This window comes from Phacochoerus africanus, chromosome 8 (assembly GCF_016906955.1).
Source record: "Phacochoerus africanus isolate WHEZ1 chromosome 8, ROS_Pafr_v1, whole genome shotgun sequence".
Lineage (NCBI taxonomy): Eukaryota > Metazoa > Chordata > Mammalia > Artiodactyla > Suidae > Phacochoerus > Phacochoerus africanus.
Window position 1 is genome coordinate 44,687,614 of NC_062551.1, and position 14,349 is coordinate 44,701,962.

Below are 14,349 nucleotides of genomic sequence, written 5' to 3' on the forward strand. Positions count from 1 at the left end.
GGGCGGCTGCCGCTCCTGTTCCTCCGTTCCTCCGTCTGAGCTGAGAGAGTTAACCTAGCGGGCCAGGGCGGTCTGGGCTGGGGGCCGCCCCCTGGCCCCCCTCCAGCCCGGCTCCAGTTACAGCTGCTGGCTGGGGAGGGGAGGGGTGGGGTGGGGCTGGGAGGGGACACCGCTGAGGGCGGCGCGTCCAGCTCAGGGCCAGGGGGTCCAGCCGGCCGTTTGGGGGCCTTCTTCCAGCAGGGGACAGTCTGACTGGGGTGAGCGTCCCCCCCTCCCCTCCAGGCCTCACCCCTGGCCTGGCCGGGAGCCTATTTTGGGAGCAGAAGTGGCGCCCAGGCAGGCCAGACCCAAGAGGAAGGGTGTGTGTTTGGGTCGTTGGGGCTCCCCCAGGGGTGGGAGTGTGGGTGCAGCTCCTCCCTTCGCCTGTGACTGCGTGTGCACCCTGGCTGGGTGTGGGGTTTGGACACTCACGTGTGTAGCTCGGGCTGCGTCCTTGTTTGGGGGCCCCGGGAGGCCCAGATGAGGAGTACTGTGTGCCTGTGGCTCCACCCTGAGTCCTGCTCCAACCAGAAGTTTGGGGAGTGGGTGTTGTCTCCACTCCAGCCCCACTGTGCGTGCGTGCATGTACACGTGAGTGCGCCCCGGCCCCAGGCATCTGCCTTGGGTCTCTCAGCCCTGCTGGGCTGGGCCTCCTGTCACTAGCCTGGTGTTGTCCGCTGTTGAAAGATGTCACCCAGAGACAGGCAAAGGGGATTTTTTTCCCGTTCTCCTCACTTCCAGGAGAGGAGAAGAGGTGGCCTTTCCCACGGGGGCAGCCTGTGGCGTTGTGGCAGCCAGGCCTCACCCCGGCAATGACCCCCGAGGCAGGAGGGGGGGTAGGAAAGCTGTTGCCATGGTGGCCTGTGCGAGGCAAATTCCTCCAGGGTGAAGTGGGAGATATTTATACCCAGGGTCAGGCAGAGAGTGGGCCAGTGGCCGAGGGCAGGAGAGCTGGGATCTTTCAGACACAGCGAGGCAGTTTTGTGCAAGCAGGTGGGTCCTTGGGTGTGTCCTGGCTGTCTGGGCTCTGGCAGGCTGGCCGTCTCTCTGCCAGGGTGGGGTGAGGCACCTCTACCACCAGAGTAGGTGTGGGGAATCTGGGGCCTGCTGTGGGGGAAGCCCGGGCCTGCAGGAGGTCCCTGTGGATTTTGTGTGTCCCCCCTGCCCGGTCCTTGTCCTTGCTGCCATATGACCCCCCCCCCATTGGGTGGGATGTTTGGGTGAGACTGTGTCCTGGTGAAGCAGGGGGTGCCTTGTTTCCCAGGGCGACCAAGCTAGATGGATGCTTTTGGGATTAAGTCTCTGGACTGTATCTTAACCCCTTGGGTTCAGGCCCCAGTGGTAGGGGAACAAGGGTACACATTTCTTGACCTTTGGTGCTCCCCAGGACAATGGCATCTCTCAGCCACATCTTGGTTCTCTGGGTCGGGATCCTCACTGTGGTCAACACAGGTGAGTCTGCAGGAGGCAGCCCACCACTCACCTCAGCCCCAAGGGTGGCAAGCGTAGGGGGAAAGCCTGCGAGAGAACTAAGTTGGAGACTCGGTCTACTCTAAGTCTGTTGGGGAGCAAGGAAATTGGGGGTCTCACATGGGGTCCAGTCACAGGCTGGTGTGTGGGGGAGGGGAGAAGATGCCCCAGGTCAGGCAAAAGTGGAGGGTGGGATGGAGGCGGGCTTCCGTGAATGATGGAGTCAGTCGATGGACAACCTGTAATGAGATGGGAGCTGAGGCAGTTACATGGCCCTGCCCTGCCCTGCCCAGGACAGTGCAGAGGGGTGGCTGAGACCCAGAGCCGGGGGTGGGGATGGGGGGGCGTGGCCTGCTCAGAGTCCAACAGTCCCCAGACTCTCAGCCCAGAAATGCGAACCCCCAAAAGGACCTTGTTACGCCCCTCCCTGTCCAGGATCCAAGGGAGCATCCACCTCTGATGTCTTTCTCTCTTTCCAGAAGCTCCACAGGAACACGACCCATTCACCTATGGTGAGGGAGGGAGGGGCCTCTTTCTTGGGGAGCTGGCTGGTGGGGGTGGGGGGCTGGGCTGAGTTAGCCTGTCCTCTCCTCCCCCATTTCTCTCTGTTTCTGTCTCCACCTGTCTCTAGACTCTCAGTGTTTATCCCTCTGTCATTCTCATTCTCTCTCTTTCTCATGATCTGGCTCTATCTTGATCTCTTTGGCTGTTTCTCTCTGTCTCTCTGAGTCCCTGTCTCTCTGTCTCTCTGATTCTCTTTCTCCTTTCCCCTCTCAGTATCTCATGGCCCAGCCTCCACTTCCTCCTGGCTTTCTCTTCTTCCTGCCAACCTCATCCTTTCCATCACCCTCCCCATCTCCCTTGTTTTCCTCCCTCCTCCTTGCCCTGCCCACCTCCTCTTCTCCTTTCTCTTTACATCCTCTTTTCTCCCCATCTCCTGTCTCTCTTCTCTTCCTCCTCCTCTTATTGATCTCCTTCCTCCTCTTCCCGGATCCTTCCTCCTGGCCTCTTCCTCCCTATTCTGCTCCTCTCCTGGCTTTCCTCCTCCCCTCCCTGCATTCATCGTCCTCCCTGCTGCCCACAGACTACCAATCCCTTCGGATCGGAGGCCTCATCATCGCCGGAATCCTCTTCATCCTGGGCATACTCATCGTCTTGAGTGGGTACCCCCACACTGCCTTCAGCCATGCTTCTGCGCGTGTCTGCTCCAGCCCCGCCCTGTCCCCGCCCCGCCTCCAACCCCGCCTCTATCCCAGCCCTTGGCCCCGCCCTTGTTTCTGCCCTGCACCTGTTCTGCCCTGGGCCCCGTCTCTGTCCCGCCTTCGGACCCGCCCTCGCCCCTTCCTGTCCCCGCCCTCGGCCCCGCCCCCGTTCCTGCCCCACCCTTATCCCCGCCCCCCAGCCTCTTCTCCCCTGGCTCGCGCGCGAGCTCTGGCTGGCTGTGCGGCACTGAGCAGAATATCAGCGCGCTCTTCCTCACACCCCACCCACAGGCAGAAGATGCCGGTGCAAGTTCAACCAGCAGCAGAGGTAAGAGGCCTCTGTGGACCCTCACTCCCCTACTCCGGCTCTAAAGGGGAGCTGGGGGTGAGGCCGGAAGTCCACTCAATCCACAGCCAGAGACGCCGGCAAATATGTACTAAGCACCTGCTATGTGCCCAGCCCCGAGGCAGCCTGGGACCAAGCCACGAAATAAGTAAACTCCTTGCCTGGCTGAGCTCCCAGCCCAGTGGGGGCGGTGGCAGTGGGTTCCAAGAGACCCACAAATATAAAATCACAAAGCGTGATAAGTGCTGTGAAAGAAAGAGCCTCGGCAAAATGAGATCACCTCACTTGGCGGCCCAGTTTAGCTCGGAGTCCTGTTCCTAGCTTTTCGATTAATCCTTAAATAAAAATTTAAAGCCCAGGCAATGTATGAATATCTTCTCCGTGTTGATACTTGTAGATGTTATTATAAATAAAGGTAGTATTTATTGGGTGTGTCTCACGTGCAGGATTCATTGTGTTATTTACCCCTCACACCACCTCTATAAGGTGGGCGCTGTAACTAACCTCATTCTACAGTTGAGGAAACCAAAGCCCAGGGAGGTGATCACATGCCCCAGATCACTCAGCTAGAAGAGGAGGGTTCTGGGTTTCTAACCTAGGGCTGTCTCCAGGCACCCTGCCTTCAAGTCCTTTTGCTAGTCCTCTTCCAAATTCCAGTTCCTTCCCCAGCACTCGGGGAGGTACTTGCTGTTACTGGCTTGGAGCCCCTGCCTCTTGCCACACACTTAAATGCTTCTGGGTGCGCTAGATCTTCTGGCTGCCTCCTGAACCCGCTCCTCCCTCATTTCTGGGGCTCAGTACACTGGCCTGTGAAATGGGGCTGCTGTGGGTTTTCCTGGGTGCCACTGCCTCTCTCCTTTTCCATCCCCAATTCCTTCTGCATCTTCTTTCTCAGGACTGGGGAGCCTGATGAAGAGGAGGGAACTTTCCGCAGCTCCATCCGCCGTGAGTTTCGGGGCGACTTCGGGTGTTTCCAAGAACCCCTTCCCTTGTCCTCCCTGGGCGCGTGGAGGGAGGGGCTTGATCTGAAACTCCAGGTCGGGGAGTTGCACTGCCGTGCTCCTACCTTTCAGAGGAGCTGGGGTGCCCCTCCTGACACCCGAACTCTATGTGTTCCCCCTCAGGTCTGTCCACCCGCAGGCGGTAGAAACACCTGGCGCTATGGAACCCAGCCAGGTCCTGCAGCTCTGACCAGGCTTAGGGGAGGGAGCGGAGAGAGGAGGGGGCGAAGGACTGGGGTAGGGAGCCTGGAGGGCTCTCCGGCCTCTTACCCTTTTCACTCCCACAGGATTCCCCTGGCACCTGACGCTCCCCCACCCCCCCACCGTCCGCGCGCCCACCAGCACCTGGACTGCACTCTCCGCCAGCTCTGCGCCCACAGACTCCTCTCTGCTGCCCAGATTTCCAATAAAACGTGCTTTTCTCTCTTGACAGCGCTCTGTTGCTCTGTCAGTCCCTTCGCGTGGAAAGCCTGGGAGCCCCCTTGGCCCCGGCAGGGGGCGCCCCCACCCTTGGGGAAGGGGCGGGGACGTCGGCAGTGGGCGGGGGCGGGGGCGGGGGTGGCCGGGACGGGGGCGGGCTCTCCGGGCCCCCATTGGCTACGGCCCCCCCCAAGAGCAGGGCTCTCCCCCCATCTCCCCCCGACACCAGTCTGTCCCGCTTCCAGCTGCTGCAGCCGCACCTTCACCGCCTCGACATCCAGCCACCCCCTGATCCTGACGGGTTCAGCATGGCGACCCCTACCCAGGTCCCCACAAAGGGTGAGCGTCGCCTGGGGAGAGGGAGCAGGGAGGTTCCGAGATCTTAGAGCTTAGGAGAGAGCATCTGGCGGAGATTCCAGTTCTGGAAAGAGAGGGGAGTGGGGAAGGGGGATGTCCGCTCCTCCAGAGGGCGGAGGCCCCTGCAGTGCACCCCTTGGAGCCCCTTTGGGCCTCTTGGACACCCCTCCGGGTGGTGTGGTTCCTGTGCGGGACCCGCGGTTGGAGAGCGGCAGTCTCCGGAGAAAGGATGCGCGGATTGGTAGCTATAGCAACCGGGTTGCTGGTCCAGCATAGCGGTGGTAGTGGACTCGAAGAGATGCGCTTGGAGGGTGGGAGCGGGTGGCTCTGCGGCCACAGAGGTTCTGGCAGAGTCCCTGCGGTGGGTAAGGCGAGGGGGTCCATGTACTTCTTCTTTCTACAGCCAGCCCCTGTGGTGGGTGTTTCCTGAATTCCCTGATAGGCATGTTCCGTGGGAAGGGGAGAGAAAGAGGAAAAGACAGGAGCTGGAGGAAGTGAGAGAGAGAAGGAGAGAGACAAGAGTGCGCGAGAAGGAGACAGAAAGGAATATAGAAAGAGACTGACCGAGAGAGCCTGAAAGAGATAGAGACCGAGAGATAGAAGGAATGAGGCAACTCTGGAGAGGGAGGTATAAAGACACGGAGGGGGAGAGAGAGAGGGAGATGGACCCACAGCGAGAGGGAAATGGAAAAGAGGAGAGACGGCGCAGGGTGGGGCCGCACCACTGCAGTGAGCCCCCTGGGCAGGGATGGGTGGCAGGACCCTCCTTCCCAGCCCACATCCAGGGCTGTTGTCTGGTCGGGGAGGTGGTGCACTTGGCTGTGCACACCGATGCCCCCTCCTCCCAGCTCCATGCAGCCACACAGAAATTTACATTTCACACCGTTAACCCAGTTAGGCACCCCCTGAAACACCCCCCCCAACACACAGGCCCCTTTCTTGAACCTACTTCTGCAAAGGAGCAAGGGGAAAAATGCTTTCATGGTGGGGGGAGAGGTGAGCAGGGGGAAGGATTTTAGCACTGAGAGCCGGGGTAGGGGATAGGTCAAACACGCTGAGGAGCATCTGGCGGTGAGGGAACCCCAATTCCACTCTAATCTCTCTTTCCCTGCTCCCTTTCCCGGCAGGTGGGGGCTGCTGCACTGAGCCATATCTGCAGAATTTGAAGCAGGGCGGGGGGGGGGGGGGGGCAGCTGCAGAGGCTGGAAGCCACCCTAGGGAGAGGGGGCAGGGCTGAGCCAGCAAACCTGGCGGGAGCCCAGGGCTTCTTTTCGCCGAGACGGTGGTTAGCAGGATCGATGGCAGTAGATGGGCAGCGGTGGGAGGACAGATGCCTCAGTCATCCCCCCCCCCTTTTCCCTAGTCACAGCAGGAGAGGGGACGTCAGGTCTTGGGAAACCCCAGGGGAGGAAAAGCATGTTGCGTGTTGCAAACTAATTAATGAAATTAACCAATGGGTTGTTAGGGAGAGAGGGGTGGGGAAGAGGGACGACACCCCAGTCCCCCTACTACATGCCCCATCGGAGAGTAGGAGGGTGTCCTGGGGGCAAAGAGAAAGGAGAAGTGGGAGTACAACTAGACTTGGGTCTCTAGAAGAACCCTTGGCTTGGCCAGAAGCCAATTCTGCAGGGGCAACACTAGGAGGTACAAAGGGTCCAGAGAGTATTAAGGAGGGCCCCGGAGTTAGAAACGTACCCCAAGTCCCATACAGGACCCCACCCAGCCTGGGGTACCCAGACCCATTACCTCTCTTCACCTCTCAAGATGCCCCAGTTGCCATAGTAACCACCTCCTTCCTGATGTCTCCCTGGCAACTAGCCAGGAGTGGTGTACATTCCTTCTCCTGATTCCTGACTCCACCCTTAGCCCAGCCTCGCCCCAGGACCCAGATTGCCAGGGCAGCAGGGAGCAGGAGAGGAACTTCTGCATGGAGCAAGGAATACCCAGGGAGGAACAAAAGAGGATTCTGGGGCAGGTGCTCACCCAGTGGGCTTCTTTGCTGGCTTGGGGAGTCTGGAGGTGTGGAAACACAGAAGAGAAATGCAGAATAATCCAACTGTTCCATCTCTGAGGCGGCCTCCCTGCAGCCTAGCAGGGGCTCACATTCATTCCTTCACCCATTCATTTCATTTGTTCTAGAAAACTTCTACGAAAAACTTTATAAATGCCAGGATTAACAGCAGAGATGAGTCAAATAAATTTGCTCTCCATCTGGTGCAGGAGCTAAGACAGAGCACAGATGACTCCAAAATAATGTTTCCCCATCTTGATTCTCATGAGTGCCACCTTCATGATTTTTCTTTGTCCAAATGTTTCCCACGGTGATATTTATTAAACATTTTTTCCTTCAAAGGATTAACTTTTTAAAAACTTAATTAGCTGTAGGAGTTCTCACTGTGGCTCAGAGGGTTAAGGACCTGACATTGTCTCTGTGAGGATGTGAGTTTGATCCCTGGTCTGGCTCAGTGGGTTAAGGATCTGCTATTGCCGGTAATCTACAGTGTAGGTCACAGATGCGGCTCGAATCTGGTGTGGCTGTGGCTGTGGCATAGGCCAGAAGCTGCAGCTTCACTTCAACCCATGGCCTGAGAACTTCCATATAGTGCAGGTGCAGCTGTTAAAACAAAAACAAAAACAAAAAAACCCCTCCAAACCAAAAAACTTTTAGTTAGCTTTATTTTATATTCTCGCCACAAATGGAAAAATCAGGATTTTTTTTTTTGCCTTACATTAAAAGCAAGTATTAAAATGATCTTAAACAAGTGACTTCACTCTTCTGGGACTCAGGGTCCCTCTTTTGCGGAATGGTAATGAAGCTAGTGCCTACATCAGAGAGCTGCTGTGAAGATTAAGTGTTCTAATATCTTTAAAGTGCTTAGGAAAGAGCCTGGAATGGAATCAGTGCTATCAAGTGCTGTGTAGATAAATAAATAGAGGCAAAAACCAAATAATGTCATTAAAATTCTAGTTATGTTGTCTGCTGAAGGCCCCGAGCCCAAGGGAAATTAACAAGGATTGGGAGGTGTGGAGACACATCACCTCCTATTTAAGACTTCCCTTTTGAAGACTGGACAGGAACTGAGAAGGGCAAAATTACCCACTGAGAATACATGTTATTCAGGGTCCTGCCTGGGTACCACCTGCATTGGTCAGTTTGGGCTAGAATACACCGTGTTAACAAATAGTACCAAAAATCTCAGTGGCTTCTCACAACCAAGGTTGATTTCTCACTTACACTCTGTGTCCACCACAGGTCGACTGGGGATCCCTATTCTCCAAAGAAAACTGGAGCAGCCACAATTTTGAACATTCAAGTCACCTGGCGAAAGGCAAAGGAGAGCTCCTGCCTGGGCCCTTGAATGGGACAGACTGGAAGTAGCAATGACACTTCCACTCATAGTTCATTGGCCAGAATTAGTCATGTGTTCCCCTTCCCAACCTCAGGGTAGCCAACCTTCCTGACCTTGGATCAGGGAAGAACGTTAATGACAGTGTCTGGCTCTCCTGGTTACCTCCCCTCTCCCCTCATGGTCCATATTTTGCAGAATTGTGCTCTAAACAAGGCAAAGTGTATGGAAAGCTGTCAGAGGAATCGGGGAAGCAACAGGATAGGCTTATTGAATGGGAAGGATGTTCTGAGCTCTCCTGATGGGGAATATGGTTTAAGACAAGGAAGCGAGAGATGGGAAAAGTAAATCCACAGACACACACACACACACACACACACACACACACACACACACTTTATCCACATGTTAGCTCTTATGAAATCAAGCTGAGTCCATGGATGAGTATGTTTCACGTGGTATAGTTACATACATATGCACGCATGGACACGCCCACTGGGAAAGTTATTACGAGATCAATTTTGAGCCTTTTTTTTTTTTTTTGGCTTCATCTGTGGCATACGGAAATTCCCCAGACCAGGGACTGAATCTGAGCTGCAGCTCAGCTTATGAGACAGCTGCGGCAATGCCCAATCTTTAACCCACTGCTGACGGGCTGGGGATCAAACCCACAGCTCCACAGCAACCCAAGCTGCTGCAATCAGATCCTTAACCCACTGCACCACAGAATTCCAATTTTGACTGTTTAAATTGACAATGTTGGAGTTCCCATTGTGGCTCAGTGAAAACGAATCCGACTAGGAACCATGAGGTTTCGGGTTTGATCCCTGGCCTCACTCAGTGGGTTAAGGATTTGGTGTTGCTGTGAGCTATGGTGTTGGTCGCAGACCCGGTCCGGATCTGATATTGCTGTGGCTATGGTGTACCCCGGGCAGCTGTAGCTCTGATTAGACCCCTAACCTGGGAACCTCCATATGCCATGGGTGCAGCCCTAAAAAATAAAATAAATAAATAAATAAATTGGCAATGTCTGAGAAATAAGTGCTACAGGATATAGTATAATACAGTATAATATAATACAAATTATTGCACAGCTCCTCTGTGCTGACTTTGGTGGCAGGAGCAAGTGGATAAGAACAGGCTGTAGTGCCTGCCTCTTGGAGCTCTCAGATGGCTTCGAAGTTTCAGCGAGTGTTCAGGGGAAGGCGATATACTCAGTAGTCCCCCCATAGCACTGGAGTCTGTTCACTCCCAGCACCATATGCCAGTGGAAGTGTACATGAGTTTTTCAGGCTATGAGTCCATGCTTGTGTTAGACCTCCGCAGGGGGGTAGGACCAGGACTGCCATGTATGATTACGTAGGTTAGACACTGTACAAAGGAAGGTTTTGTTTTGTTTTGTTTTGTTTTCTATTTTAGGGCTGTACCCACAGTATATGGAGGTTCCCAGCAGGCTAAGGGTCAAATTGGAGCTGTAGCCACTGGCCTACACCACAGCCATAGCAATGCGGGATCCGAGCCGGGTCTGCGACCTACACCACCACTCACGGCAATGCCAGATCCTTAACCCACTGATGGAAGCTAGGGGTTGAACCCGCATCCTCATGGATCCTAATTGGGTTGGTTAACCGCTGAGCCACGAAGGGAACTCCAGGGAAGATACCAATTGAGTGAGTGGGGGCTGGAATCCAGCCTCTGTTCCTCCTTGTAAGCTTTGTGTCCTGCCATGAGGCCATGTCATCCAGAACAAGGGGGTCTTGTTCCCTGATTTCTACACAGAAACCACTGGGCCAGTGGCCCCATCAGGATCCTCAAAAATGTTAAGATGTGCAGTGTTGAAGTTTTTTTTCTCTTTTTCTTTGCCTTCTCCCTGCAGTTCCTCAGGAACCTGACCCATTTTACTATGGTGAGTGGCAGACTCTGTGATGAGGGTACCCTGGGGCTGGATGGAGGGGTGGTTGTAAATCCCCAAGGATCACTGCTGAAGTGGCTTCAGCTATGGCTACATGCTGCATCTTGGGCTCTGGCCATGTGACCATATGGATATAATTTCCATCAGCCTGGCTCATGGAGGGTTGAATCAGATTTGGGGAGGGAGCACCCTCTGTGGACCCTCTTCAGGCTTCACCAGGAGTCTGCGCTGCTGCAGTGGGGTCATCAGAGAAGCAAACAACTCTGACACCAGGCTGCCTGGATTTGAATCCTGGCTTATCCACTCACTAGCTGTGTGGCCTTGAGCAAGCAACTTTGCCTCTCTGGCCCTCCTGTAAATAAAGAGTAATAATAGTTCCCACCCATAAGGATTGTGAGAAAGACTTGCTCAGATGATGCCATTAAATCTTCCCCAGAGCACTGAAGCTTAAAGAAGTTACTCCAGGTCTAGCAGAGGGCCGAAGGTCCCTCTCTAAACACTGCCTTGCCTTCTCCTTTTGCTCAGTCATATTGCTCCTCCATGTGCCAAGTCCTTTCCTGCCTCGGGGCCTTTGCACTTGCTGTTCCTTCTCCAGAAAACTCCTCCTCTAGCTCTCCACACTGCTAGCTAGGGCTTCTTTTTCTTCTTCAGACATCAGATGAAATAATGACTATCTACTAGGGGAGGCCCTCCTGACTCCCCTAGAAGAAGAGCCACACCCACATCTAGCCATGGTCATATGACTTCATTTTGGGGTTTTATTTTGTTTATCACAATATGAAAGACAACTCCCTGAGGGCGGAGGCCTGCACTGCTGTAGGCACAGAGTGGGTGCTTTATAAATGAATATTTCAATAAATGTTTACTATGGCATATTAGACAAGAATAATTCTTAAGAAGGAAATTTTTTTAAAAAAGAAAGATTAGGAAATGTTAAGGAGAGGATGGGAAATTCTATATAGGACAGCCAGACTTCCGGTAGTGGCTCAGTGGTTAACAAACCCGACTAGCATCCATGAGGACTCGGGTTCGATCCCTGGCCTCGCTCAGTGGGTTAAGGATCCGGTGTTGCCGTGAGCTGTGGTGTAGGTTGCAGACGCAGCTCAGATCCCCAGTTGCTGTGGTTTTGGCCCAGGGTGGTGGCTACAGCTCGGACTGGACCCCTAGCCTGGGAATGTCCACATGCCGCAGGTGTGGCCCTAAAAAGACCAAATAAATAAATAAAGAAATAGGACAGCCAGAGGAGGCTTAACATTTGAATAAAGCCCAGAAGTTAGTAAAGGGGGGGATATGTGGGGGAGGAGCTTTCAGGCAGAAGACCCAGCAAGTGCAAAGGCCCTGAGGTAGGACCGGGAACAGCAGGGTGACCCGTGTGCTTGCAGTAGGGGACTGAGGAGGAGAGCGGAGTGGGATGAGGTCTGAGAAGGGGCAGGGGTCGTCCCGGGCCTCTTGAGCTGTGGGGAGGACTTTGGCTTTTACTTGGAATGCAGTGGAGATAGGGGGAGGGGAGGGGTACACGCTGAGTCAGGAGGACACTGATCGCTGATCGCACTCAGGCATTAGCAGGAGCCCTGGAGTTGGGGGGTTGAACTGGGGATGGGTGGCTGAGGGACCGCAGAGAAGGTTGTTTGCTGAAAAAAATTACCTATGCAGTCGAGGAGGGTCATATCTACGACCAAAGAATCCAGAAAAGGGGAGGGGAGAGGTCAAGGGGGGCTCCCAGTGCCCAAGGCCACGTGCTCTGTCCTCACGTTAACCCACCGGAAACGCCAGGCAAGACTCCGGCGGCGGGGCCAAGGTGCTGCCCAGCTTTGATGTCCTCCAATGTCTTCCCCAGACTATGACACTGTGCAGACTGTGGGCATGACTCTGGCTACCATATTGTTCCTGCTGGGCATCCTCATCATCATCAGTAAGTGCGACCCTCTCCTGGGCTCCAAGGCCCCGTAAGGAGAGCCCCTCGGGGTCTCCGGGCACCTGCAGTTCCCCTGCCGGCTTTTGTCCAGACCCTTATGTCGCGTCTCCTTGTTGTGTTCTCTCTCTCTCTCCTGACAGGCAAGAAGGTGAAGTGCAGGAAGGCCGACTCCGGGTCCGAGAGGTCTGGCAGCAGGGGGACGGGAGAGAGGGCGAGGGGCGGGGGCAGCCTGGGCCCAGGGGCGCTGCCCTAGTGAGAGTGTCCCATAAAGCCCACGTTGCTGAGCCTCTTGATGCTTTTCTCTCTCCTCTTTTCTTCCACAGCCCAACATGCAAATCCTGTAAGTCGGAGCTTCCCTCCTCAGGTGAGGGTGTGGAAGGGCGGGCGGGGTTCGGGGCGGGGGGGGGGGGGGGCGGCACGGAGGCGCGTGGGGGGGGGGGCTGCATCGCACGCACAGACCTGTCCCTAAGGGGGCCCCTGGTGAGGACTGTGGGAATTTCAGTAGGAGCTGAGACCCTACAGATCAGACGTGTTCAACCACGGAGTTAGTGGGTTGTGAAATGTCCTAAGGAGTCCCTGTAGCCGCCCAGAAACAAGTGCATGAGCCAATAAGAGCCAGGTGGAGCTAATTCTCCAGAGGAGAAAGCCACAGCCTGTTGAGAGTGGGGTCCCACATGGGAAAAAGACTTTGGCAGAATGAAGACAGGGTTGAGCCCTAGAGAAGGGAGAAGAGAGAAGGTTTTCCAGAATTTCCTGTTCAGTTGGGAAGATCTGGGGTGAAAAGACTGAGAAAAAGGAAGGAAGGAAGGAAGGAAGGAAGGAAGGAAGGAAGGAAGGAAGGAAGGAAGGAAGGAGGGAAGGAAGGAAGGAAGGAAGGAGGGAGGGAGGGAGGCGGGGAAAAAAGGGCTTGTGAATAATTGTATCAAAAAGCAGAAGGAGAGATGCATGGAACAGAGATTTTATAAATTGATATTGGAAAAGAGGGAACATGGGAGAAAATATGAGGACCGTGAGGATGGAAAGTACAGGATAAACGGTGAAGAGGATGGGGGTGTAAAGAGGTGAAGGGTGCAAGAGGGGAGCCTATGAGCATCCCCACAGAGGATGAGGGGGCAGGAGTTGTGAGAGGGGGTGGAGAGGGGAGGTGGAAAGCAAGAGGGGATGGCAGTAGGTAGAGGGTAGGAGGGTGGAGGCAGGTGGAGGGTGGAGGGTGGAGGGTAGAGGGGTGTAGGGTGGAGGGTAGAGGGGTGGAGGGTGTAGAGGTGGACGGTGGAGGAGGGGAGAGCGAGTGCAAGGGGAGGGGAAGTGTAAAGGAAGATGGGGAGAGATGTAGGATGTGGGGGGGATAAGCATGTAGATGAAAGATTGTGACTCCTTGGGGGTGTTAATTTTAATTATGCAAAAATATCTTGACCTGTTTTTAGTGGAACTGTGTCCTTTCCAGGGACTTTTTAAAAATCAGAGATGGATGGGAATCTCTCTGCCTCTTAGGGCATAGGAGGGCAATGGAGACTGCCTTTCTGGCAGGGGGATGCCCCAGAAAAGCCCAGGCTAGGCCAGGGTAGGGTCTCCAGCCTCATCACAGGGGTATTCCCCTCGTGACAGTGTCCTGTGGGACAGGACAAAAGCCACCGAGGAGTCCCTGTAGGAGCCAGACAGCAGGGTGTAGAGAGGCAAGACACCTCCCCAGGAGTTGCTCAGGGGTGATAGTCCTGGAGGTCTGGCTTCCAAGGTGGGAGTGAAAGGTCCACTGGTAGTGGGGAGAGGGCTACCTCCACCCCTCTTGTCACTGACTGACACCTCCTGGTCCCCTCACTCTCTCTTTCTCTCTCTCCCCTCCCAGCCCCTGGAGGTGGTGGTGTGTAAAACCAGCCCTGGGCACCTCCGCTGCTGTCCCTGCCTGAGTGCGGGAGCCTGAGGTCCGGGTGGAGGCGGTGGGGACCCCAGCCTTGCCCCGGGAGCGCTTCCCTGAATGAGCCGCCCCACCCACTCCAAGGCTGGAGCCGCCGCACCTCCCCAGGCCTTGGCAATGACGACCCCCCAAAGAGCCCGTCTGCATCCCAGATCCAGGGACCCAGGCCTCCAGCTCCTGGGGTCCAGGAGTCCACCCTCAGCCCCCTAGAATCCCCGTGTCCCTCTCCCAGGCACCTCCCTGTCTCCTCTCAGAAGATCCGTTCCCTCCCCCTCACCTCCCGCATCCCCGGTGTCCATGTCTTGAGCTTAATAAATGTGCATTTGGTTTTTCCCCTGTTCTGTCTGTGTGTTCTCATCTGTGGGGACAGAATGGGGGAGGGGGCAAAACTGAACCTGGGGAGCTTGCTCCGCCGCCCCAGACTTCCC

At 55.3% G+C, this 14,349-nt stretch overlaps 2 protein-coding genes across 5 annotated transcripts; both read left to right on the plus strand.

The window, feature by feature from the left end:
- Window positions 1-178: 178 nt before the first annotated feature.
- FXYD1 (FXYD domain containing ion transport regulator 1) lies at window positions 179-4,488 on the plus strand. 4 transcript variants are annotated; one of them, XM_047789962.1, is made up of 8 exons: window positions 179-257; window positions 1,427-1,491; window positions 1,989-2,021; window positions 2,594-2,668; window positions 3,003-3,039; window positions 3,953-4,002; window positions 4,182-4,233; window positions 4,346-4,488. In XM_047789962.1, the coding sequence occupies exons 2-7, from the start codon at window positions 1,431-1,433 to the stop codon at window positions 4,202-4,204; spliced, it is 279 nt and encodes a 92-aa protein (XP_047645918.1). In that variant the 5' UTR covers window positions 179-257; window positions 1,427-1,430; the 3' UTR covers window positions 4,205-4,233; window positions 4,346-4,488. The 4 variants fall into 4 exon arrangements, with proteins under 4 accessions (XP_047645918.1, XP_047645915.1, XP_047645914.1 ...); XM_047789959.1 differs by lacking the exon at window positions 179-257 and adding an exon at window positions 457-630; XM_047789961.1 differs by lacking the exon at window positions 179-257 and adding an exon at window positions 933-1,032.
- On the plus strand, window positions 4,346-14,260 carry FXYD7 (FXYD domain containing ion transport regulator 7). The gene is made up of 7 exons (XM_047789963.1): window positions 4,346-4,505; window positions 4,724-4,817; window positions 10,059-10,088; window positions 11,932-12,006; window positions 12,150-12,192; window positions 12,333-12,373; window positions 13,853-14,260. The coding sequence occupies exons 2-7, from the start codon at window positions 4,787-4,789 to the stop codon at window positions 13,873-13,875; spliced, it is 243 nt and encodes an 80-aa protein (XP_047645919.1). The 5' UTR covers window positions 4,346-4,505; window positions 4,724-4,786; the 3' UTR covers window positions 13,876-14,260.
- Window positions 14,261-14,349: the final 89 nt, after the last annotated feature.

Excerpts from the sequence above, each read along its gene's own strand:
- FXYD7 (XM_047789963.1), top strand. The coding sequence starts at position 4,787 with ATGGCGACCCCTACCCAGGTCCCCACAAAGG. Across the intron at positions 10,089-11,931 it reads ACCTGACCCATTTTACTATG|ACTATGACACTGTGCAGACT; the intron begins GTGAGTGGCAGA and ends TGTCTTCCCCAG. Across the intron at positions 12,007-12,149 it reads GGGCATCCTCATCATCATCA|GCAAGAAGGTGAAGTGCAGG; the intron begins GTAAGTGCGACC and ends CTCTCCTGACAG.
- FXYD1 (XM_047789958.1), top strand. Across the intron at positions 1,492-1,988 it reads CCTCACTGTGGTCAACACAG|AAGCTCCACAGGAACACGAC; the intron begins GTGAGTCTGCAG and ends CTCTCTTTCCAG. Across the intron at positions 2,022-2,593 it reads ACACGACCCATTCACCTATG|ACTACCAATCCCTTCGGATC; the intron begins GTGAGGGAGGGA and ends TGCTGCCCACAG.